Source organism: Panthera pardus, unplaced genomic scaffold, assembly GCF_024362965.1.
Source record: "Panthera pardus isolate Hobbes unplaced genomic scaffold, ASM2436296v1 HiC_scaffold_1, whole genome shotgun sequence".
Taxonomy (NCBI): domain Eukaryota; kingdom Metazoa; phylum Chordata; class Mammalia; order Carnivora; family Felidae; genus Panthera; species Panthera pardus.
In genome coordinates this window covers 25,090,516-25,116,123 of record NW_026526654.1, presented here as the reverse complement: position 1 = coordinate 25,116,123, position 25,608 = coordinate 25,090,516, and the positions used below count along the sequence as shown (strand labels likewise).

The following is a 25,608-nucleotide window of genomic DNA, read 5'->3' as shown; positions in this document are numbered from 1 at the left end:
ATCAAGATAAAAAGCTTCTGCACAGCAAAGGAAACAATCAGCAAAACTAAAAGGCAACTAATGGAATGGGAGAAGATATTTACAAATGCCATATCAGACAAAGGGTTAGTATACAAAATTTATAAAGAACTTATCAAACTCAACACCCAAAAAACAAATCATCTAGTGAAGAAATGGGCAAAAGATATGAATAGACACTTTTCCAAAGAAGACATCCAGATAGCTCACAGACACATGAAAAAATGCTCAACATCACTCATTATTAGGAAATACAAATCGAAACCACAATGAGATACAATCTCACACCTGTCAGAATGGCTAAAATTAACACCTCAGGCAACAACAGATGTTGGCAAGGATGCAGAGAAAGGGGAACACTTTTGCACTGCTGGTGGGAATACAAACTGGTGCAGCCACTCTGGAAAACAGTATGGAGGTTCCTCAAAAAGTTAAAAATAGAACTACCCTATGACTCAGCAATTACACTACTAAGTATTTATCCAAAGGATACAGGAGTGCTGTTTTAAAGGGGCACATGCACCCCGATGTTTATAGCAGCACTACCAACAATAGCCTGAGTATGGAGCCCAAATGTCCATTGACTAATGAATGGATAAAGAAGATGTGGTATATATATACACAATGGAATATGACTCGGTGATCAAAAAGAATGAAACCTCTCTGCCCCTCCCCTGTTCGTGTTCTGTCTCTCTCTCTCTCTCTCTCAAAAAATAAATAAACATTTAAAAAAAGGAATTTTGTTAGAAAGTCAATAAGCAGTATTCACAAACTCTGGAAGGCTGTGGCCATCCTGGAAGAGTTGGGCTCGAGATCGGTGTTGACTTACAGAATCAGATATTCCAGCAGAAGCTAAATCTGTCTTCTTGTGTTAGGTTGGTTTTGTGTTCTCTGTTTCAAAGAAAAGGATGCCTGAAGGTCACCCGGGTGTGTAGGGAAGGCAAGTCCTGAATGTGGGCCTCTGCAGGAGTGAATGTAGGGACCCATGAAAGGTTCCAAGTTTAGCTTCTTTTGGGACAAGGTAGTGCCATTGTCCCAGGGAAGAAGTGAAATCACACATCTGGTGTTCTAAGGTTTATAAAGGAAAAGCTGCCAGATCTTGAGGGGAACACTCTCCTTCCTCCTCAGGGAAAGAGACAGTGAGAGAGTTCAGAAACAAGGCTAGTCTGATGTCAAACCCCAGGTTCCCGGGGCAGGTGGTACCCTGGGAGATGCCTTCACGTGTCACTGAAAGAGCTTCACCCAACTGCAGCGCGGGAAGTAGAAATAGGACAGTATCCTTCAAAGGACAGCAGCGCACAGACCGTTTCAGTAACGAGCAGGCAGGATGTGGTTGGAAGGTACAAGCCCCCAGTTAAAAGATACATAAGGGGTGGGGATGAAATGTACATGATCACTGTAATTAACACTGCCCTCTGGTTATGTTTGAAAGCTGCCAAGAGAGCAAACCCTAAAAGTTCTCATTACAAGGGAAAAGACATTTTTTTTTCTTTTTTTAGACATCGATACAAGAGGATGGGTGTTAAGTAAACTTGTAATCATTTCACATTATGTCTAAGTCAAATCATCGTGCAGTACACCTTAAACTTATATGGTGCTGTATGTCAATAATGCCTCAATACACTGAAAGGAAAAAAAAAACTGTAGAGCCTGAAAAAAGAAAAAGAAAGTCAAGTAGTTACAACAGAAACTGTCCTTCCCTGCAATGTCTAACATAACCATCTGGCTCCTGAGATAAAAGTTTGCAAACCCCTGCCTCAAAACAATAAATATACGTGTAATACCACAAAATTTAAAAAATATGTGCAAATCTCTGGCTTTTATATAATGGAAAGTAAACTAAAGAGTAAAGATAACTAAATTCAATTATTATGTCGCATGATTAGTCTTGTGGTTGTGGCCACCAACATTTGGATGAGTAATAAGATAGAGACGTATTACGTTTATAAGTTTTTTCATAAATATTCCATTGATGTGTTTAATAAAATTAACTTTTATCACAATTTAAGTAAAATCAATATGTTTTATAATCTAGATTTCTTTATAATACTTTATGTTGATAGTAAAGATTGGAGGATTAAAAATACAATAGCATTGTAGTTAAAGTATTCAATATTTCTGGGGTTCCTGGGTGGCTCAGTCGATTAAGTGTCTGACTTTGGCTCAGGTCATGATCTCGCAGTTTGTGAGTTCAAGCCCCACGTCCCGCTCTGTGCTGACAGCTCAGGGCCTGGAGCCTACCTCAGATTCTGTGTCTCCCTCTCTTTTTGCCCCTCCCCCACTCACACTCTGTCTCTTTCTCTCTCAAAAATAAAGATTAAAAAAATTTTTTTTAAGTATTCAATATTTCAATAAGTTTTCATAAAACTTGCAAAGTCAGTGTGAATTGTAAATTCTTTTTCATATTTTGCTTCAAAAACTTTTTGTTCTAGAATATTCAAAATGTGCTCGATTTTTAAAATTAGACATGTGATTAATTTCAAATTTAAAACTATATAAAAGTCAAATGCGTGTTTACTTTTTAAAATTTAATAACACCTTTAAAAATATTTTTATAACATTAAAAAAAAGGTGGACCACGGTGGTGTGCTGAACTGTTTAGTACAACCAGCTTTCAAACTCCTCCCGTGGCATCATGGGAATCAATGGAACAGTTAACAAATTGCCAGTGCTTTTCCCTTGGGGATAAAGTCAGACTGAAGACTACATCCGCCCCACCAGGTCTGAGCAATACAGAAAGGAGAGAAACCCGAGATGGAAATCCCAGATTTCTTACTAGTTTTTCGTGTATCATATACCTGGGGGAAAAAGAAACATGATCCTTTCTGGACCCCAAGGTTGCACCCTCAGTCATGCCTACTGCTTTTGGAAAGAGACTTTTAAAAAGGTTTGTTTTACATTTTATTTATTTATTTTGAGAGAGAGAGAGAGAGAGAGAGAGTGTGCATGAGCAGGGGAGAGGCAGAGAGAGGGAGAGAGAGAATCCCAAGCAGGCTGTGCACTCAACGTGTGGAACCAATGCAGTGCTTGAACTCACCAACCAGGAGATCATGATCTGAGCTGAAATCAATAGGAGCTTAACGGATGGAGCCACCCGTTGCCCCAGAAAAAGACTTTCTAATTAAGGTTAGGAATATAACTTCTGTTTATTTTTTCAAATGTCTATTTATTTATTTTGAGAGAGAGGGAGAGAGAGTGTATATGGGAGAGGAGCAGAGAAAGGGAGAATCCCAAGCAGGCCCCACGCTGTTAGCACAGAGCTTTTGGGGGGGGGGGGGGGGCATGGTTCTATCTCACAAACCATGACTCCACCCATAAAACGTGAGATCATGACCTGAGCTGAAATCAAGAGTTAGACGCTTGACTGACTGAGCCACCTAGGCGCCCTTAATTTTCATTATTAATTGAATTGTTAACAGTGATGAGTGATAAAAGGGCCAAATTATATTTCCTTTGTTTAAGTTTTGTTCAGTAAGTGTATCTTTTGGACAGGGGGAGGGGTGGAAATAAAGTTCATTTTGCTTAGATTTAAGAGTTTAAGTACATAGATATGTACTTTTCTGATATGTTTAATAGCCTAATGAAACAGAATAGTCCAGGGTTAGGAGTGCAGATTAAAATTAGCCTTGGCCGGGGCGCCTGGGTGGCTCAGTCAGTTGAGCGTCTGACTTCGGCTCAGGTCATGACCTCACGGTCTGTGAGTTCGAGCCCCGCGTCGGGCTCTGTGCTGACAGCTCAGAGCCTGGAGCCTGCTTCGGATTCTGTGTCTCCCCTCTCTCTCTGCCCCTCCCTCACTGGCACTCTGTCTCTCTATCCCTCAAAAATAAATAAACATTGAAAAACTAAGTTAAAGAAATAAAAATAAATAAATAAATAATGTTAATAAAAAGAATATTCAAATAAGTACACAAATAGTGCAAGGAGAAAACCCTAACAGCTCTGTGGAGACTGAGCTGGCTCCCGGCAGGTGGCCCCTATGCGGTGTAGTGCACAATTTTCATTGGTTCGATGATACATGCAAATCCCATGTGCGGTTTGTAAGGCAGTCTAAGGGCATCAATGCATCATTTTCGGAAGAATTGTCCTACAGCAGTCAAATATGTGAAAGACAACAGACAAAATATGGAAGGACCAAAAAAGACCTCTGGAAGGTTAAAATTATAAAGTGAAACCTTCAAACATCCAGGCATCTGCTAAGTAGAGAGGCATGTGGTTAGGCAGGGGGAAATCTCTTCATTTCTCTAGACTGTTCTGGAAGCCAGTAATGCCTCCTGCTCCAGACTGAGAGTGGTGGGGAGTTAGTTGGCCCTTCCCCTCCCTACTCTACAGTCCCCTTCTGTTTCTCTCCTGGCTCAAAGCCAAGCCGAGGGAGCAAACTAAGGAAAAAGCAGGATCTGAGGCTCCCAGGTATACCTGTGGTGAATCCAACTTGAGCCTGACAGTAAAGTTCATGTCTTAGAAAGATCAGGAAACACGGGAACATTTGCTCTGGCTTCCCTAGCAAAAAAAAAAAAAAAAAAAAAAAAAAAGAAAGAAAGAAAGAAGGAAAGAAAGAAATTGGTAATGAAGCAGAAGCACCATGTCAATTGCTTAAAGTTCACTCACATTTAACATTTCACACACCATTTGCATTCCTGTTCTCTCTCCACCAAGGCAGCGGTGCCCTTTGGGGCTTAGTGGCCTGGTTCCTTCCCTCCCTCCCGGATGTGCCTCTCTTGCTCTGTCACTGTCTCCCTTCCCCCTTTTCCTGGCTCAGCGGTGAGAGGACTCCACGCCAGTGGAAACCGTCTGTGGCTCAGGGACACCCCGCCCCAGACGGAGCACCAAGAAATCACCCACGCCCTTCCCGCCTGAAAGAGACACCATCCAACACCAGGGCCCTGGTTAGCTTTGCAGATGCCTTTGCGAACTCGGCAGAGCCTGCTTCTGAGTTTCAGAGCTGTGATCGCCCGTCTCGATCAAGGAGTCTCACCCACAGCGCTGGTGTCACATGCCAGGCGTTCCATAGAGACCTGACACATAACTTCGACACCCACTGAGTGGCTTCTCTGTTCCAGGCTGTTGTCGGCCGCATTATGCCCCTGCCCCCAATTTCTGTGGTTGAAATCCCAACCCCACCCCCCCAACCTCAGAATGTAACCATATGTGGAGATGGGGCCTTAAAGGAGTGATTAAGTTACCAATGAGGCAACTGGGGCGGGGGGGTGGGGGGGGCCCTAATCCAATCTGACCGGTGTCCTTAAAAGAAGAGAGAAGTTGGACACATGGCGAGTACCAGGGATGCGTGCCCTTGGAGGCGAGCCCATGTGAAGAGGAAGCAAGAGGGGAGTTATCTGCCGGCCATGGAGAGAGGCCTCGGGGAAAGCAACTCTACTGCACCTTGATCTTGTGCTTCCAGCCTCCAGAGACCTGAGAAAACGTCTCTTGTGTAAACCACCCAGTCTATTATACAGGCAGTGTTCTGAAGAACATACATATATGCACTCAACTCAGTCCTGCAGCAACCTGTGTGTGTGTGGAGACAGAGGAACATTGTTATTTTTTAATTGTTAACATTTATTTATTTTTGAGAGACAGAGAGAAACAGAGTGCCAGCAGGGGAGAGGCAGAGAGAGAGGGAGACACAGAATCGGAAACAGGCTCCGGGCTCCGAGCTGTCAGCACAGAGCCCCACGCAGGGCTCGAACTCACCAACCGAGAGATCGTGACCTGAGCTGAAGTTTGATGCTTAACCGACTGAGCCACCCAGGTGCCCCTGGAGGAACATTATTAATATCCTTTTTGCAGACAAGGAAACTAAAGCCCAGAACAGTTTAAAAAAAGAAGTTAAAAATAAAGATTAGGTGGTAAATAAGTGACTGAACTGGAATTTCAATGCGTATACTCTGGCTCCAGAGACCACACACTGAACGAACCACTATCCCGGATGTCCCTCTGCCTTCAGAGGGCCATTCCTTGTGCAGCACTGTTTTTCTTGCAATCTTTAAGGAACAAAGAAAATTTTCTTACTCAATAGAGGAATGGATAATTGTGTCTGAAAAGAAACAAGTAAACCAGCTCCTCTGTTTTCTCATTTTATTTTAAAATTCCCCACAGATGAATTTATCTTCATATTGAAAGAGAAACCCCAGCTCAGATGGGCCTAAATTTAAAAGAAAAAAAAAAACTGCCCCCTCACCTTCAAACTTTCCCTCAAGGAGACAGAATGGCTGTTGGGATTCCAGACTTCGTGTTTTCACACCATGCCACTCAAAGGTGACACCTTGTCTTTCCGCTTTACTTCCCAGAAACCTCAGCAAAGAGTCCTTTCCAACGTTGCAACTTTCAGTTTTATACTCACGACTGAGACACTGCAGCCAGGGGTATGGAATAGAGTAACTGATTTAAGACCATAAGGTTCCCACCCAAAACACAAGAGCTGAGGGTCTGAGGATCGAGATGGGAGAGACTCCTAACACCGTGTGAAATAAGTTTCCAGGGGCCAGGGGGAGGGGGAGAATGAGGAATTCTTTTTCAATGGGCACAGAGTGTCTGTGTGGGCTGACCAAAAAGTTCTGGAAATAGCTGGTGGAGACGGTGAACAACATTGTGGATGTGCTTAATGCCACTGAACCACTTAAAAACGGTTAAAATGGCAAATTGTATATTATACATATTTTGCCACACAAAACTAAAGTAATTCAAAAATAAAATTAGGAAACTTTCTTAACGCATTTCACTTCCACGCCCTCTGAAGCCAGTCGGTATTTCATCCCCAGCGTGCCCCTTTGCCTTTGAAATTAGCCGTCGGGAAGCCCCCCGCCCCACTGGACCAGCGCGGGGCCCAATGGACTAAAAGGAAACCTGCCAAATGTCAACACAGGAATTATGCTTGGATTGTATTGAACACCAGCCTGTGACAGGGCTTCGGAAATACCATGCTATTCATGAGAGCAGAGAACCCTTATCTTAGACTGCCAGAGATTTCACGCAGGGAAATAATTAAGGTCAAGTCACTGACTGGTGGTTTGAATGGGAAAAAATAGTGGGCTTTTTAACAAATATTTTCCAGTGGCATTTTTAGTGTGGAGAGAAGGGAACAGTTCCAGCGGGGGCAGGTGACAGCTATAAGCGGGGAATGAGCTGAGGCATCTGTTTTGTCCTGTGACTATGTATAGTGAGGTACATACCCAGAAGTCTCAGCCAAACCTTCCAGAGAGCAGGGTTCTTGCCTCCCGACAGCTACAACAAAGGTGAGCAGATTGCTCTGTGATAAAAGCCACGTGCCAGTGCATCCTGTCTCCAGCAAGTGGAGGAAAGGTCCGAGGTAGCCATCTAGCTGCAAGGTGAGTTCACAGTAATCTGATGTTCTGTTGGCTGTTGGTCGAAAACAATGAATTGACATCCATTACGCCCTGTGTCAACTTCAGAATGATTTTATCATGCCTGCTCTTGTGCAGCTAAGCTGCAAAATGTGGACTGTGACATACTGAAGTAGAAAAGGAACAAATTTGCATGTTCCTGGGCTGGAAGAGCCCTTTGATTGTGGGAGACTCCCGATGATGCCGTCAAACTCTGGCAGACAGGGCACTGGGGATGCACCAGATCTCTTCTCCCGGTGGCTGACAGCAAAAGATTTAGAGTCAGCACAAGATCAAAGAGCTGGGACTATCTCAAGTAAACGTGCTAAAAACACAAAGAAGCCGGCATCTTGATAAGAGGACATTGAGAGGAGAGAAATGCGCAGAGTGAAGGAAAACGACCTTGAGTTTATAATATGTTACAAGCCTCGGAATTGTAAAATGCCCAAAACGAAAAGAAAATGTGTAGCTCAAATGAGAGTTTCAGAGACGTAGAGGTTGGAAGTTGTATGCTTGTCACGGCAGAAGAAGAGACAGGGGCACAAGAGAGTATTGTAGGATTATGACTGAGATTACATGTCTGTCTGTGTTCAAGGCTGGCCACTTGTTGCATAAATAGGTCTGTGACTTAAAGCTTCAACACATATGCGTTTTAGCTCAGTGTGCCTCTTTGGTGTCAAGAGCAAGACTTTTGAAATACAGATACTCTTTTAAGAAGAGAAGAATGGATCACTGTCAACAGTCAAGTCAAAGCTTGCTATTTAAAGAAGCAAATAAAAATATTGGAAACGAGGCTTTCGGTGGAAACGTTAATAATAAATTTGCTGCTTTGAGAATTAGGTTTCCAGCAACATGTGTCATATAATAACATATTTATCAATAGGGCACATATTAATGATGCCCTTCAAGAGAAGCCTTCATCCTCTGGCAGCTTTCTAAGTGTTTCAAATCTGACTCCGCAGTTTTGTTTTGTTTTGTTTTGTTTTTTGCCTTTTTCCTACTCCCCATAAAAACAGCTACCATCACTGTGTCTGGAATCCCCATTCGAGAGAACCACCAAAGATGGAGAAAACAGGTAGATTCAGCTGAAAAATTTTGAACCCCCACTTTTCTCATGTAAACAAAACCCAGAATAAGGTGGGGTGGGGGGGAAGCCTTGCCCTGTATTTCTCCCTTTAATCTTTACCTGGGTATACATACTGGAAGGGGAAGCTTTACAAAACTAGATAGAAAGCTTCGTTTCTTGGGGCGCCTGGATGGCTCAGTTGGTTAAGTGTCTGACTCTGCCTCAGGTCATGATCTTATGGTTCATGAGTTTGAGCCCCGAGTTGGGTTCTGTGCTGACAGCGCGGAACCTGGAGTCTGCTTCGGATTCTGTGTCTCCCTCTCTCTCTGCCCCTCCCCTGCTCACGCTCTGTCTCTCAAAAATAAGTAAGCACTGCAAAAAAATTAAAGAAAGCTTTGTTTCTTTACTACTTAAGTCCCTTTTTCAATCACCTAATATAAGCTAAGCTGCTTGTGGGCACCCAAATAAGTATTTGCTGTTGGTGCCATAGTGCCAATAGTCTAGTCTTGAAAAGTGAATTTTCCACAGTGAAGGATATTTCCTGACCCTGTTCACACCCTCACCCAAACTCAAATATTTACATCTGGTTTCAATTCATTGATCCAGTATTTTTTCAGAAGACCCCTAACACCTTTTCCAAAATTTACCAGCTTCTCGGTAACAGTTTTTAATTGAAAAAGAAATTTCCCCAACCTCCAGCTGTAGTATGATCCTATAAATCATATTGTATGATAAATGATAAAATATCCCGTGTATGTTTGACAAGCATAAAAGAATTTTGCCCAGCAGCTGAAATGTTCCCTGAAACTTTTATAGTTTACTGTTGAACATTTAACATTTCAAAATCTGTTAAAAGGGAAATTCTAAGAGCCTTAATTATCATCACCTGCCTCCACAGGAAATAATTTCCTTCTAAATATTGTGCTTTATCTGTCCTGATTTCTGAATTCATGGCAAATCTTTTAGCGTCTGGATTGTTTTGTTTTGTTTTTCCCCACCCCAGGCAATTAACCACAGTACAGAAAAAAAAAAAGCTAGGCCTTTACCACACAGTGCAATTTTCTAATAAAACACAAGAGGGCAGCTTTTGCTTTGTTGTCAGCCTAATTCTACTCTGCTGTTAATCAGGATGGTCTGCTAATTACAAATTCAGAAAAGCTTAATAACATACAAAGTGAATGAGTAGTCAGAGTGGGTACTCTGGCAGTGAAATATCTACTATTTTAATAAAGGACAAGCTTAAGTCTTTCTATGAGGCCTTGTTTACAACACAGAGCCCGATTCCATGTGGGAGACGAGGTGATAGTTATAGCAGAGAATGGCTTGAGAAAGGGCCAAATTCAGTCATATTAATTACATTCATGAAGTCTGACTTGAGTCGGTGGGGCAAATAACACAAGCGGGTTAACGGTTTCTGCCAAATGGGCATAATCTTGATAAAAATGGAGAGACGTACGTGTCTTCCACAGGAACCTTGAATTTTGTTTTGTTTTCTTTTAGAAAACTTTAACTTATCCCATTCCTCATCATTTTCTTGCATGTTGTTTTCAAGATTTCATTAAACTACCTGCCAAAGCGTAATTACATTCACAGTGGTTATCTTCCGCTTGAATTGCCATTGTAGCTAAAGTCAAAGTATCATGCCATCTTTGGGGAGTTTCTGCACAAACTCCTGGGTCTATCTGCATAAGAAAGGCACTAATTTGGCCACTAACACCTTCCGCTGAAAGAAAGCTTTTAAGACATCAGATAGTCCAAGGCCCTAAAATGATACCACGAAGTCTTCGCTTTCTATCCTTGTCCCTGTAAATGGTAGAATTGGGGCCTGCCAACGGTGGGGAGAAGAAAATACAGCTGAAAGTATTCCCTTGCATTGGGTTGGATGGAATAAAGTTCCATACAGCGTATGTACAACTCAGAATCTGAAAGAGAGGTTGCTATTAATTTCATGGCAGGGATTCAAGATCCCACTATCTTATGTTTTCTCCGGCACATGTTAAAACAGATGCCAGAGGCCCGGAATGAAAAGTTCTACTTTGAGAACAGTTTATTCATTAAAAATATTTATAGAGCACTCAGGATGAGCAAGACTCTGCAGAAATAGGAAGAGGTCAACTTGGGGTTTTGCCATTGCACTGAGGAGAGTAATTACGTCCCCACTGGGGAGCGAATTGACTCTTTATGCGCCTGTACAAATTAACCACCCACATTCTCTGAGCACTTAAAGTGCTTTGATACAATGGCACTGAAGCTGAACAGAGAGGCATCCAACCTGACCTTTAGAAGCTTAGATTCTAAACATGGAAGCGAACACCACATACTTCACTGACTCTAACTCCTTTCTTCTGCGTCCCCAACAAAATGATCGCAAGTTTGCAAGAGGATCAGCAAGTTAGCTGCTGTAGGACCTTGCCTCCCCGGTCAGTGACTTCAAGTAGCCACCCTACTCCCCTACCTTACCCCAAGATCAGTCTTTAGACTGTGGAGACATCGAAAGTAACTCATCACCTGGGAGTAGGCTGCTGTCTGGTTTCTCTACCCGTGCAACTGAGAGCCAAGAAGTAGCAATTGCTAAAAAACTCAGACGATAGTACAAACATCAGTTTAAGAACTTATTTTCAAAAGTGAAGTAGTTATTGTGTATTTTATACACACACACACACACACACACACACACTCACACACATATTCCAATATATGTATATTGAGTGCGAAAAAGATGGGAATTGACATTCACAAATTAAAAAACAATAGCCCCCAACAGATGAACAAAAGTCTGCAAAACAACGTGGTTTTTTTTCATTTTTCTCTTTAATAATTTTTTTTTTACTTCTTGTTAATATAAGATTAAAATTACTCATTAGGATTACTACAATTAACAATGTTAAATCCTAAGCAGAACACAAATTAATAGCAAGGAATTTTACAATTAGAAGAGAGTTTCATTCACAAAGGAAAGGTAGTTATTAGGTTTAATTTCACTTCTGAATGTTAGCTTTATAAAAGCATTTCTTTCGAAACCATAATTCATTTACATACAATTTTTCTAATACTGAGGATAGAAGCATATACAGTGATCTATTCATTTTCTTCAAGGTTGGAGTTTTTCCACTGTCATTGAGAAATACAACCGTACAATGCTTCCTGGTATTTTCTGACTTTATTTGCATAATATTCAATGTAAGTAAATACCAACTTTTTCATTCCAACAAGTTCACTCCACCTTTAAATTTCATAAAAGGCATTCATCATTGATTTATTGTGATGTTAGAAAATGTTAGAAAATTTTATTCCTCTTCTATGAACTATAAAATTAGGAAATCGTTTCTCTTAGGAAGACATTATAAAACATAATGTTTGTAAAAAGTTGCATTCACTATAGATAAAAGTAGCTAAGTGTAAGTGATTACCCTCTATTTCTACCTCAGATAGATCTTGCTTTAAATAAATCGTGTGGGAATATGATGAATGAAAATTCTGATGTACCTGAAAAGTAAGCTAGAGGTGGTTATTTGCTTTGTAGAATTATTCATATAGTTCATCTATAAGAAGTAATTTCCCCTGGTACTTTTAACATATCATTGATTTAAACGTAACTTTTCAGAAACACACCTACCATGCACAATTATATCTTCATTTTAACGTTTCTCTTTTAGCTTAAAAACAGGATGTAAAACTGTGTTCCTCAACAACCCCAAGTTCGGAGAGTAAACCTTCCAGACTAGAGTACGTTCATGAAACTTTGCTGAATTTTCCATAGATACTGTTAAAGGCAGGAATGAGATCTATGTGTGGCTGTGGCTAGAAAAGGTCCACAAAGGACCCTGGGCTACCTTGATTCTCATGTGCTGCGCCCACTCTCAGATATACCTGTAGCTTTACGAGACTCACTCAGGCTCAAATTCAGTTCAGAATGGGCCTTGTCCATTTCTCTGGCTTTCACAGTCTCATTCCAGGGGATAACACTGCGTCTTGATGAATCTTACACCCTTTAGCACCACACACCCGCTATGTAGAAAGTATCTAGCTCCAGGGTCCTCTTCCCACCCATTCTTCACACACATCCATTCCAGTAAAGAGGAGTTGAAATGAGTGGACACACAGGCTACCTTCTAGAACTCTGGCCTCACTCCTGAAGCACAGGTACCAGATATGAGCAGAGGAAATTTACCTTGAAATCTCAGTAACTGTTAACTTCTCAGAAGTAGGGGTCATCTTGGTAAGTATGTGTATCTTAGTAAAGATTGTCCATTCTTATATCTCATGATACAATGATTACTTAGTGGAACACAACCATTTAATTCTGCATTGTCGCATTTTGTATGAATGGTTTGCTTTTAAAATGATAAGACTTAATTGATTAGCATCCATAGGTCACTGTCAGTACAGTGCAGCATTAGTAAATCTAAAGTCAACTCTTAAAAATAAACCAGCGGCATTATACATGAATAATTTCTCATCTGAGAGGCTACTTGGTAAAGTGATTCGTTCAGGATCAGCCAAATGAGACCTCAGAGTAATGAAACTCTAATCAAATTGTCCCATATTCAGGATTCTAGCCTCACAGCCTTTTCCAGTCAGCCTTTCCTCGAAGAAGTGTTTCTATACTTGTTAGTAGACTTAAAACAGTAAATTAATTAGGAAACTCTATAACTTAACCCTTCATCTATTTATCACTATAGGATCAATGTTTATCCAGCTATGGAATCTCATGATATGTCTACTGTTAAGAACTGCAGGCTTTGACAAATTCTGGAAAGTCTAATTTACGAAAGAGAATCAAACTGATCATTCATTCACTCAGTCAGTCATTCCCCATCCTATTTGGAAAATAGGATCTTCAAGCACATTGTAAAGGCTACAGAAGAAAAGACACAGAAAGCCTCAGAAAGACAATCAGGAAGGCACCTAAAAGCATAGATGTTTAGAGCTAAACTCATGGAGACTCAGGAAGCACCTGCCCCCCCTACCCCCACCCCATCACAAATTAAGACACTTGGGCTAAGAAAAAATCGAACCACGATCTTGCCCAGGTCTCAAATTACACTGACCTGCAAATTAAAATGAACCCACTCTATCAATTGTGTGTGTGCGCGCGCACGTGCATGTGTGTGTGTTCTCAGAACATGAGGAGGCTTAATCAGTGTGGAAGTTATTATCAGATACCATAAATTGTTAGCTCTACCTTAGTTTGGTGAGAGAAATAGCCTCAAACATTCCAGTTTGAGTCTGTTAAACAAGTAAACCAGCAACTACAGCTAAGCGTCTTCTGTGTTTGGGATAATCACTACAATAGGAAGAACCGTGTCAAACATCTTCAACTAAAGGAGGGACAGCGAGGATTCGTTTGTACATCAGCAGGGTCCTACGGCCGCTTCTCTAGGGAAAGGCGTGAGCTCTCTAGGCTTCTTCTGTGTACTTCTTGTTGCTTAAATGTGTCTCCACTAGGGGTGTGTAGCCTTTTCGAAGTCTTCTATACTGAAGGAAAAACAGCAGCACAAAAAGGCCAACCAGAGCCACCAACATTCCCATAACCACCAAGAGGGTTGTGGACCAACCTGGAGTTTCTTCAACTGCAATAAAAGCAGAAAAGAAGGGTCTACAATGGGGATTTTCATCAGCTGAATACTCTTAGAGAAGAAAAGAATACACCAATTTGTTTTTCACGTGCATTTTTTGTTGATAAAGCAAAACTCTACCGGCCAGGATAAAATTTATCTTTCCCTTCCCCACCAACACTTTGTCATGTCCAGAATTGTCTTTCTTGAGGAAATGGCATTCTATTATCTACATACAGCTGATTGCATTTTTAAATTTCTTACGACAAACATTTATACAGAATAAACCCTCCAAGGAAGTATATAACTACTTTCGTGAGTTAGAATCTCATTTGTTAAAGTGTATGCTAAAATAGTATCTGGGGAACTGCAAAATATACAGCCCTCAAATGGAGAATTTCAGCTACTTCTCTACCTGTTAATAGGATGATAAATGTGTGAGACAGGTCAGATTGGCTATTATAACAGGAGACATTCAATAGCAGAAGCAGATGAAGTTTGCGCCCATTTAAATAGTTGGGAATGTAATCTGAATCTTCCACATGATAAATCTAATACTTGACTTAAATCTATTTTATAAGCACTCTCCACAAAATTAATGGATTTCATTTTAATATACTTATGCCAGTTTGTCATTTCTTTAAAACTCCCCTTCTCCTTGGCTAGCTATTCTTTTTTTTTTTTTTAATTTTTTATTGCTTGTATTTATTTTTGAGAGACAGGGAGGGAGGGGCAGAAAGAGGGAGACACAGAATCTGAAGCTGGCTCCAGTCTCTGAGCCATTAGCACAGAGCCCGACACAGGGCTCGAACTTGTGAAAGGTGAGATCATGACCGAGTTGAAGTCTGGCACTTAACTGACTGAGCCACCCAGGCACCTCATTGGCCAGCTATTCTTAAATTCGATTTCTCTGACCCGGGTTCTTACTCTACATCCTGCATTTGCCTAAATGTAAAATCCTCCTTCTAGGATTTTCCTCCAATTCCACAGACGACCCCTACTCACCCTGAAGCAATTTCTCCAAGAAGATTGTCTGTAATTTTTCTCCTCCTGCTACAATCCAACATCTGTTGCCAGAACCTTATTCTTAAAACACAGATTTTATTCTGCCATTTCTTTGCTCATGAATAAAAAATGATCGTTCTTTTAAATTGTGGTAAAACACACATGACATGTATTTAACCATCACAACTATTTTTAAATGCTCAGTTCTGTGGCGTTAGTGCATTCACACTGTTGTGTGACCGCACCACCATCTATCCATAGGATATTTTTCTCCTTGCAAAACTGAAATAATATCTCCCCAATCCCCCAGCCCCCAGCCCCTGTCTCTATACATTTGACTACTCTAGATACCTCATATAGGTGAAATCATACAGTTTTTGCTGTTTTGTGACTGGCTTATTTCATTTAGCATAAGATCTTCAAGATTCCTTCATGTCATAGCATATGACAGGATTTCCTTCCTTTTTAAGGCTGAGTAGTGTTCCATCGCGTGCATATGCTACAATTTGTTTATCCATCTAGCCCTGGGTAGACATTGAGTTCTTTCTTTTGTCGATTGTGAGTAATGCTGCTATGAACAGAGGTTTACAAATAGCTGTTGGAGTATTTGCTTTCGAATCTTTGCTGGATCATATGGTAATTTGATACTTAAGTTTTTGAGAAACTGCCATATTGTTTTCCGCAGAAGCTATATACCGCATTACATTCCCCCCAGCAGTACAGGAGGGTTCCAATTACTCCACACAGCCTAAGTGACACTGGTTATTTACTGCTTTGTCTATAATAGCCATCCTAATGGGTGGAAAGTGGCATCTCATTGTGGTTTTTGCCTAGCTTTTAAGGTCCCCAGTAATCAGATCCGAACTTAATGTGGGTAATCTTCTCCCCAAACCTTCTTCTCCGACCAAGCGTCTTCACACAGTCCTTTATACAGACTGCACCTTTCACAGCTCTGTCCCGGCCCTTCTTCAGTCTAAAATGCTCCCTTCTTTCCACCTCACCTTCAGAAGATCCCCCACATCTTTGAATCTGATTCAAGACGCCTTTCCCAAATGTTCCACTCCCTTCTCCGACCTTAGGTTACAGTTACGTCTCCTCAGAGAGGATTGTAAATTTCTTTGTCAGACCATTAAGTGAAACGTTAATTTGTGTCTTCTAATGAGTTAATGCCTTCTGGGCATATTTAGACTCTCAATCTATACCTGTTAATTAGCTGATGTCAGAGGAAATGGAAGAATGGGCAAATGCACATCCCAAACTTTTTGATTATTACTATGTTCAATAACAGAGAAAAAAAATGAAGTTTCAAAAAGATATCTCAGCTGTCCAAAGAAAGGAAACTTCAAATAAGTAAGGAGAACAAGTAGGCAAAGTTGCAGGACTAGAAGGAAAAGCAAGGGACAGGTTCCAGGGCCTGAAAGACTCTGAAGTCAGAGAGAGAGAGATGTGAGCTCAGAAGTCATTGTGATTACATCGTAGGCTGAGATTTAGGGAAGAGAAATAGACACAAACAGGGAAAACTCACCAGCAGATGGGCTGTGTGTTTTGGGGGATTCTTGACAAAGTAAGATATTTTTTAATTGTTTTACCTTTTCTCTCTCAGCCTGTCCTAAGATGGTTTAAATGGCACATGGCGCCATACTGGGGCCTCAGCAAATAGAAAAATAGGTGCCTGTGTATAGACACTTATCAAAATATCCTCCCATATTCTGAACCAAGTGGGAAAAGCTAATAAAAAATCTGAAGCTTAAAAACATGACTTAAAGAACGGTGATGAAGAACACAGGTGAAGCCCCATGTAGTCCAATGTGTTGGCAGGCCAACATCAATCTCATAAACCCACCCAGCACGGGTGATATGGGCTAACTGGAAGCAATTGGTGTTGTCACAAGATAATGCAGGAGTGGATGAACAAACAACACAATCCTGTCTTTAATAAAATTTTGATAGTGTATTCATCTTTTTTGCATTAACTTTCATTTCTGAAAAATATTGCATTGCATTATTATTTATCTCAATTCCTGAATTTTTTCGGTCTCCCCTTGAACTCTGTGCTCAGGGCAAGTACTGCACTTGCCTAACCCTGCACTCAGCCCTTCTTTAAGTGACGGCTAAGTCCTGCTAATCCCTGTCCACATGGGCCTAGTGCATTTTGATTTTATTGGGTAGACCTTTCAAACCATGGCCGGTATTTTATTGATTCGGATTACTTATTTATTACATATTATTATTTATTAATTCAGTCATCCAACCAGTCCCTTTTCTGATGGTTAATTGGTCGTTCCAAGGCACATTTTGCTATATATATATAAATATATATATAAATATATATATATTGTAGAAAATTGCCAACTGACTTAACCAAACCTGAGTACTTCAGTGTAAGGTCTTGGTTTATATTTTGAAAAAGAAAGAAAAGTTCTTTAGAAGATGCATGAATTACCCACTTAGAAGTTGCATTCATTACCTGGCAGATCGATGGCATAGCTGTAGCCAAGTTGGTCTGCAGTTAAAAAGAATTCCACATTAGTCACGGGAGGGAAGAAAGGAACCATGTTGTACATCCGATTGTGGCCAATGGGTGCCAGTTCCTGAGGCCAGGCATCCACAGGAGGATTGGATCTTTTCATCCACTCATCAAAAATGGCATCAGTAAAGGAATGAAGTACCTACAAGACAGTTGGACACATGGCATTTGACATTGACCTGTCTGTTCCAATCAGGCCAATCAGATTGGAGCTTTCTTTAAAATGGAATGGTGTTCTTCTTGACATGAGGAACTTCTTTATACCCAACTTTATCTTCGTGACATAACCACTGATATTTTTAATTCAGTTTTCAAGGCTGCATGGCATCTCTCCAAACAGGATCATAAACCTCTTTGTCAGTGAACAAACGAAAGTTCATTTGCAGATTTAACACTCATTTGGGAACATCTGATGCCTTCAGTAAATAAGTGTTAATTATTAAGTTGAGAATAAAGGCAAGTATGACAAGATAGATATCCTACTCAATATTCAGAAGCTTTGGTTTTAACAGAAGAGAGAGAGGCTGTGTTTAACAATGTTGCAACACAGACAGGAAAGAAAGAAAGAAAGAAAGAAAGAAAGAAAGAAAGAAAGAAAGAAAGAAAGACAAGGAAGGAAGGAAGGAAGGAAGGAAGAGAGAGAGAGAGAAAGGAGAGAGGGAGAGAGGTGGAGGAAGGAGAGGAAGGAAGGGGGGAAGGAAATCTTCAAAATAGCTTTTCAAATTATTCTCACCAGGTCCAATCTTCTATATACTCATTTTGTAACCCTCTCATTTGGATTTTGGGTGTTATGCTAGCAAAAGAGAATCTAAAAAATGTTGTGATGTGCACAGTGCTCATTTTTATTTCCTCAAGGAAGCTATTAAAGTCCTTTTCAAATACAGCAATTATTTCATGTTTTAAAATATTTAGTAGCAAAGTTTCCACATTTATAGCCCCAATTTTGCAACAGGACATAAATGTGAGAGCTCAGCTCAACCTTTATGCTGGGTTCCTCTTTTTATTCTCAGACTGTAAGTTCAAGGACTTATGGACACTGTCCCCTTCTTTTCCCCTGGGTCCCAAGTGACTGTCATCCGAGAACCTGTCACATGGGCGCAGGGAGGTACTTATTCCAATAAATGCTTATTAAATGAATTCATTCACCCAACCACCATTATTCCTTGTACTCCAATTAGAACACTAGCCAAATTTTACTATAACTTGTTACTTATTTATCTATTTTCCTCAATAAGACCCTTAATTCCTAAAGGTCAGAGATCAGGTCTTTCTACCTTTGAAACATGACCTTAGCATGCAACCTGGACAGAGGTGATGTTAATAAGGAGTTGTTGCCTAAAGACTGTGCCGGGCAAAGTAGTTTTATCTTTTGTACAATTCAACTAAACTGGCCCCTTTCTAGCTGGTGCTGTTTCCTCAGCTTGCAATGCTGTTTCATCTGTTTTCTGACATCGGTTCATCAAGGACCAATGCAATGGTTCCTGCCCTCGAGTATCTTCCCTCATGGCTCCCAGTCTGAATTCATAGCTCTTTGCACTTAGCACCTTTAACTGCATTGCCCTCCTGGCTTATGTTACTGTTGTTAATTTAGTCAATAACATTTTCAAATCTTACCCAAGGTTCCTGGTGGTTAGTTGTCCCTATCAGGCAACAGCGAGAACTTTCTGCCTGTATTGTCTCACATGGATACACAGAGGGTAGTTAAAGGAATCAAGTCATTTACTCAAGGGATAGCTTTTTCCCCCGAGAGGATTTTTTACAGTTCATGGCAAAGACAATCATCTTAAAAACAAAAACATCAAATGTTAAGACCCAGGCCAGGCTTTTGCAGAGATGAAAGATTTTTGTGAATTCTGAAGTCTCAGCTTTGAGTAGCAAAGTTGAAGTTTCAAAGAAATAAAGGCGTAAAGTTTAAAGCAACAGCTTTGGAAGACACGTGACATTCCAAATGATCAATGTTTCCTACAAGTAGAGTTTAGAAAAAGTCATCTTTGAGAAGGGGCATTAGCCCTGGAAAAAGGACTATGTGTTAGCTTTGGTGTAGGTCCCTGAAAAGGTTCCTCATGTCCTGGGAACTCCGGATAAGGTTAGAAGGTTCCCAGGGAGAGAAGTTGTGCTTCCTCCTCTAGCTGTAACCTGGGGAGCCTGCCAGGCTTAAACACAGCTTTCACTGCAAGTATGGAGCCCACGCAGTAAGGGTGGAATGCCTAAAGACAGCAAGCACTCCTGGTTGCTTACCAAACATCCATTCTCCTCTTCTTCCGTTGTAACTTGCTTTGTATTTTGAGTGAAGCAATGTATCAAATTATCCCTGAGATTGAACTAGGTGTCTCTGGATCTGACTTCTAGGAAAGCTCTTTAAAGGTCATGGTCTCAGCTTAAGAGTGTCCCCCTTTCCCTTTCCATTTGCCTTTGCTGCTTCATGGAACATGGATGTGATGGTTGAAGTTGCCGCAGGCATCTTAACAGCCAACTGACAAAGTTAGGAAAAGAGGTCACTCACCAAGGAAGGTAGAGCAGAAAGACAGAAGGGTCCATGATGACTGTGGAGATACTACACCAGCCCTGGACTGCCCGCCACTGGGGCTCTTTTACATAAAGAGAAAAATAAACCTCTTTTTTGCTTGGACTTCTCTAACAGGTTTTCTGTTCTAAGCAGCTGAACCAAACCCTACGTGATACAAAGAAAAAGTATCTAAGGGTGTACCAGAGTGCATTTTGCAAAGAAAGCCACACAATATCTCGAGCTTTTAGATACTGTCTGAGTTCAAGTCAGAGATCAAACTGTGATTAGGAAAAGAGAGAAGGGATTCTCAAGACATGGAAAGATCCAGATTCAGTACTGCAAGAGGCAAATAACTCTTGGAAAGCACCAGAATTCACCCAGTGCAAAGTGTAAATAATTAAGGAGGAGACAAGACTCTGCAGCAATTCATAATTTGGGGAGATAAAAGAACAGGAGAAAAGTAATAAGGAGAGATTATAGGTCTCAGCAGGGCTATAAAAACATTATACAATAAATGCTCTAGTAGGAGCTATACGCAGAGTAGCCAATTTATAGAATGTAGTAAAAACAAGCGAGTGTGTGCTAACGAGATGCAAAGAATGCGATAAACACAATACCACAAGCAATAACATATCCCCCAGAATAAGAAGTCATGCAAGCTGTAGCATAGGTATTTTTGTTAGAATTGTGAACATTGTTCTTGAACAAGATGCCTTCAATTGCTCTTGAGAAGCTAATAGTATCTTTGTTTGACACGAATTAAAAGTGAGCTCGGTTAATCTCTCTTTAAGGGCCAAATGTAATTTGAGGGTAACAAATAAAAGCAAGAGTAAAGTAACAGTACACTGATGTTGCCTTATGTCTGCTACGGAGATACATAGCTATATTTCAGAATTAAAAATGGAGCGCTTCAGTGGTGCCTCAGCGGCTCAGTTGGCTGACTGTCTGACCCTTGATTTCAGCTCAGGTCATGATCCGAGGGTCATGGGATCAAGCCCTGTGCTGGGCTCCTCACTGAGTGTGGAGCCTGCTTAAGATTCTCTCTCTCCCTGTGCCCCTCTCCCCTACTTGCACTCTCTCTCTCTCTCTCAAAATAAAAAAATAATAATGATAAAATTAATTGAGTGTTTCAGAAATGAGGTTACAAATTTTGGTACACAAACCTAGTCTGTCTTGCTCCAACAAACTAAGGATAGGTACAGGAAGAAAAAAGTTTCACCTTGGAGGCAGTATTGAAGAAAATGTGACTTTGTGGGCTTTCAAGGTAAAAATTTTTAAATGCAACCCTCGCAGAAGAAAGCAATCAATCAACGGCTGTTGTGCTTATAGACATAAAGAAACTGGGATAAAATACAGGGAAAGCTTCTCTTTTTCGGGATCACTGAAGGATAAAGTTATTATCAAACCTAACCTTCACTTAGATGTCTACATGTTCGGATTCCTGCCACAATGACCACAAAGACACTGGTACATCACCAAAGACCAGCACACTGGTGCTGGTGATGTCCAGAAGACATCAGTCATGGTCAAAGTGAGTATTATTGTGACAATGCTCTGCTCGTCTGAGAACTCATATGTAATCCCTAGGAAGTCACACAATAGACCCTGAGTTTCAGGGGCGCCTGGGTGGCTCAGTTGGTTGGGCGTCCGGCTTCGGCTCAGGTCATGATCTCGCGGTCTGTGGGTTCAAGCCCCGCGTCGGGCTCTGTGCTGACAGCTCAGAGCCTGGAGCCTGTTTCAGATTCTGTGTCTCCCTCTCTCTGACCCTCCCCCATTCATGCTCTGTCTCTCTGTCTCAAAAATAAATAAACGTTAAAAAAAAATCATATGGGAGGTTCCAATTTAGAACTTAGGGTAGAAGGCACAAATAAAAAGTCAGGTTGGGGGGCACCAGGGTGGCTCAGTCGGTTGAGCAGCTGACTTCGGCTCAGGTCATGATCTCACAGCTCATGAGTTGGAGCCCCGTGTCGGGCTCTGTGCTGACAGCTCAGAGCCTGAAGCCCTCTTCGGATTCTGTGTCTCCATCTCTCTCTGCCTACCCCCTGCCCCTGCTCACACTCTGTCTCTCTGTCTCTCTCAAAAATAAATAAACATTTAAGAAAACATAAAAGTTAGGTCGGAATTTCTAAATAAGAGAATTCCTGATTGTAATTCCTAAAAAAATGAGATCTCCTCCCGCTTACGACTTTATGATAATATGTATGTATTCTTGCCTTGTTCTAGCAAGAATCTGAAGCAATATGCGATCAGAATGTTGGTTTCACACTTCCCTAAAGAAACCATATGTAACAGGCATGAAATAGTTCAACAACACCCAGCTTCCACTGAGACTATGCTGTGCCACAAGGAGATGGATATGCCATATGCAGCACATTTAGTGAGACAAGAAACAGTCATAAGAAAAAAGGACATTTCAGCACTAATAGTCTTGCAGGCAGTGCTCAGCCAGGATGTTGTGTGTTTTCCATTTTGCTCATACTTCTTCTCCCTATCCTTCCCTAGCCACTCTCTCACTGCATCCTGAGCAGACAGAATGGAAGACATCTTCGGGCATTTTGAAGGAGTCCCGTAGATAGTCCACATATACTTGTATTATAGCATTGTATGCACAGTATACATAAGCGTACTTAGAATATATATAGCATAATTCATTTAAAAGCATGTATTTAAAAAGAAATATCAATTATGTATGGTGACAGATGTAACTAGACTTACTGAGGTGACTGTCTTGTGATATATACAAATATTGAATCATTAGGTTGAACACCTGAAACGAACTTAATTCTACCTGTCAGTTATATCTCAGTTAAAGAAAAAAGAAATATCAGTTGAGCCCTTGAGGAAGAAAGCTTATATTTCAAGGATTAAACTTGGAACACATGCAAACAGAGGACTACAAGAGGTTCTGCTATTAGGACGACAGCTTTAAAAGAAGTCATTGTATGTCATAAGCAGGTGGGAAAGAGGGAACCACCAGGATGTTAGAAGAGATTCTAGATAAGAACTGAGGTACTCCCAGGGCATGCGTGTCTAAGGGATCACGAAAGCACTAGGAGAAAGGAACCCACATCAATGGTCTAACCACCTTAGATTTACGTAGAAATGTGGTTTGCCATTATGCTACTTAATTTCATCCATAATGAAGTGCATATAGTTCATTTCTCAGTATAGGTTGAGTTCTCAATAGAGCATGGGTTTATCCATATAAAGTATAGAGTTGAAAGGAATTTCTTCAGGTACCTTTTAGCTCCTGCCAAGTTCCAAAGCCAAACTATCTCCCAGACTGAGCGAATAGAAATCCTGCCACCCTCTCAGTCGGTTAAGCATCCGACTTCAGCTCAGGTCACTATCTCGCGGTCCGTGAGTTCGAGCCCCGCGTCGGGCTCTGGGCTGATGGCTCAGAGCCTGGAGCCTGCTTCCGATTCTGTGTCTCCCTCTCTCTCTGCCCCTCCCCTGTTCATGCTCTGTCTTTCTCTGTCCCAAAAATAAATAAACGTTAAAAAAAAAATTAAAAAAAAAAAAAAGAAAAAAAAAAAGAAATCCTGCCACCCTGGGAGACCCAGCTCAAGCGGATGGCCAGCCACCAATACCTCGGCTCTCATAAAACTTAGCAAGATGTTACACTACTTAAGAATTAGTGACTTTATCTGAGACGTTTAAAAATACATGTATTGTATAAATAAATGTAGCATTTTAAAAACTGGAACATTTAATCATGATAAAACCAATGCCCTCTCTTTTCAAAAGCCAAGCAAAATTATTCAAACTTGCCTTTCACCAATTAGTGTTAATTCCTATTAACATGATCTAACAGGACTAAATTTCCTCAGCTATAATAAAAGCTATTGTGAAAGGATTAAATTAAGATTGTCTAAACTGACAAAAAGCAGATTGTAGCTAGAAGACTCAACATGGGGAAATTTTTTTTCTTTTCTATAGCATTTTTTAAATTTTATTTAAATCCAAGCTAGGTAACAAATATGTCATAATGGTCTCAGGAGAATTTAGTGATTCATCATGACATATGATGCCCAGTCTCATCCTGACAAGCGCCCTCCTCAATGCCCATCCCCGATTTAGTCCTGCCCCCACCCAACACCCCTCCAGCAACCCTCAGTTTGGTCTCTATATTTAAGCATCTCTATGGTCTGCCTCCTTCTCTGTTTTTATCTCATTTTTCCTTGAACATGGGGAAATTTTTGAGTAGGAAACTTATCTAAAGATCTCTGTTCAGCCACTTACTGGTTCATACACTCTTGTATACATTTTTTTAGCCTCTCTGACCTTCGTTTTCCCCATATTTAACATGAGGAGGGCAGTCTAGTACACACAGTTTTGTGAAGTTAGAGATTGTGTTTGCATGATGCCTAATATAGAGACTGTCACATTAACAGATGCTTAGCAATGTAAACAGTCTCCTAACAAAACGCACCGAGCACCAACTTAGTGCCAGGTACTGTCCTAGACGCTGGGTGTGGTGTCAATGATCAAAGTAACTTCCCAAACCGTAGTGAAAGCTAGAAACTACATTTTTGTATGAACAGAGAATTCGATTTACGGGACAACTAAAATGTCAGAAGAAGATGTGGTATTTTGTTACTGACTTACATAGAGAACAGATCGCTTTCACTAATTCTCTTATGAACCTTAGTTGTTCTTTTTTGTCTTTCCAAAAGTCATTATCCTACAAGAACAGATAGATCACAAAAGGAAACGTAAATTCATGAAAAGATTCTGAACTTCATTATGCAAATTAAAGCTCACTGAAATACCATTTTCACCTATCCCATTAGCAAAGATGAAAAAGTGGAATAGCACACTGGATTAATGAGAGAGAGTTGGGGAATTGCCACTCTGCTGCATAGCTGGTTGGAGGGAAAATTATTCAACCTTAAGGAGGGCCATTTGGCAATACCTAGTGACCTTTCAAATACACTTATTTTTTTTAAATTTTTTATTACATTTATTTATTTTTGAGAGGAAGAGAGAGACAGAGTGTGAGCGGGGCAGGGGCAGAGAGAGAGGCAGACACAGAATCTGAAGCAGGCTCCTGGCTCTGAGCGGTCAGCACAGAGACTGACGTGGGGCTCGAACCCATGAACTGTGAGATCATGGCCTGAGCTGAAGTCGGATGCTTAACCGACTGAGCCACCCAAGCACCCCTCAAATACACTTATTTAATCTTTGACCTAGCAATTCTGTTCTCACTTACCCTACATGTTCATGCACTGTAGCATTGTTTGCAAAGCAAGAGACTAGAAACCACCTACATGCCCATCGATAAAAAGCTGGTTAAAAATTTCAGGATAAAATCTGCACTGTAGAATACAATACAGTCATAAAAAAGGAATGAGAATGCCCTTCATAAATGGATACAGAAAAATTTAGAATAAGTATAAAAAAAGAAAAGGAAAGGAAAAAAACACAAAAAAATGAAGTCACAGAATGTCTATAGTATGCTACCATTCAGATAACATATTTGTATATTCATAAAATATATCTGGAAGAATAGGAAAAAATGATAATGGATAGCCTAGAGAGACTTCATTTCATTTCATGTCTTTTATATTTGAACCTCTTATGAGTAT

General features: G+C 40.7%; 1 protein-coding gene across 1 annotated transcript in view; it reads right to left on the bottom strand.

Moving 5' to 3' along the window:
- Nucleotides 1–11,382: 11,382 nt before the first annotated feature.
- The window catches only part of DCT (dopachrome tautomerase), a 38,014-nt gene continuing 23,788 nt past the window's right edge, over nucleotides 11,383–25,608 (bottom strand). The window contains exons 7-8 of the mRNA XM_019444087.2: nucleotides 17,455–17,656; nucleotides 11,383–13,997 (exon numbers count right to left, since the gene is read on the bottom strand). Of these exons, the coding sequence (XP_019299632.1) occupies nucleotides 13,825–13,997; nucleotides 17,455–17,656 (375 nt within the window). The 3' untranslated portion in view covers nucleotides 11,383–13,824. The remainder of the gene's footprint in view (nucleotides 13,998–17,454; nucleotides 17,657–25,608) is intronic.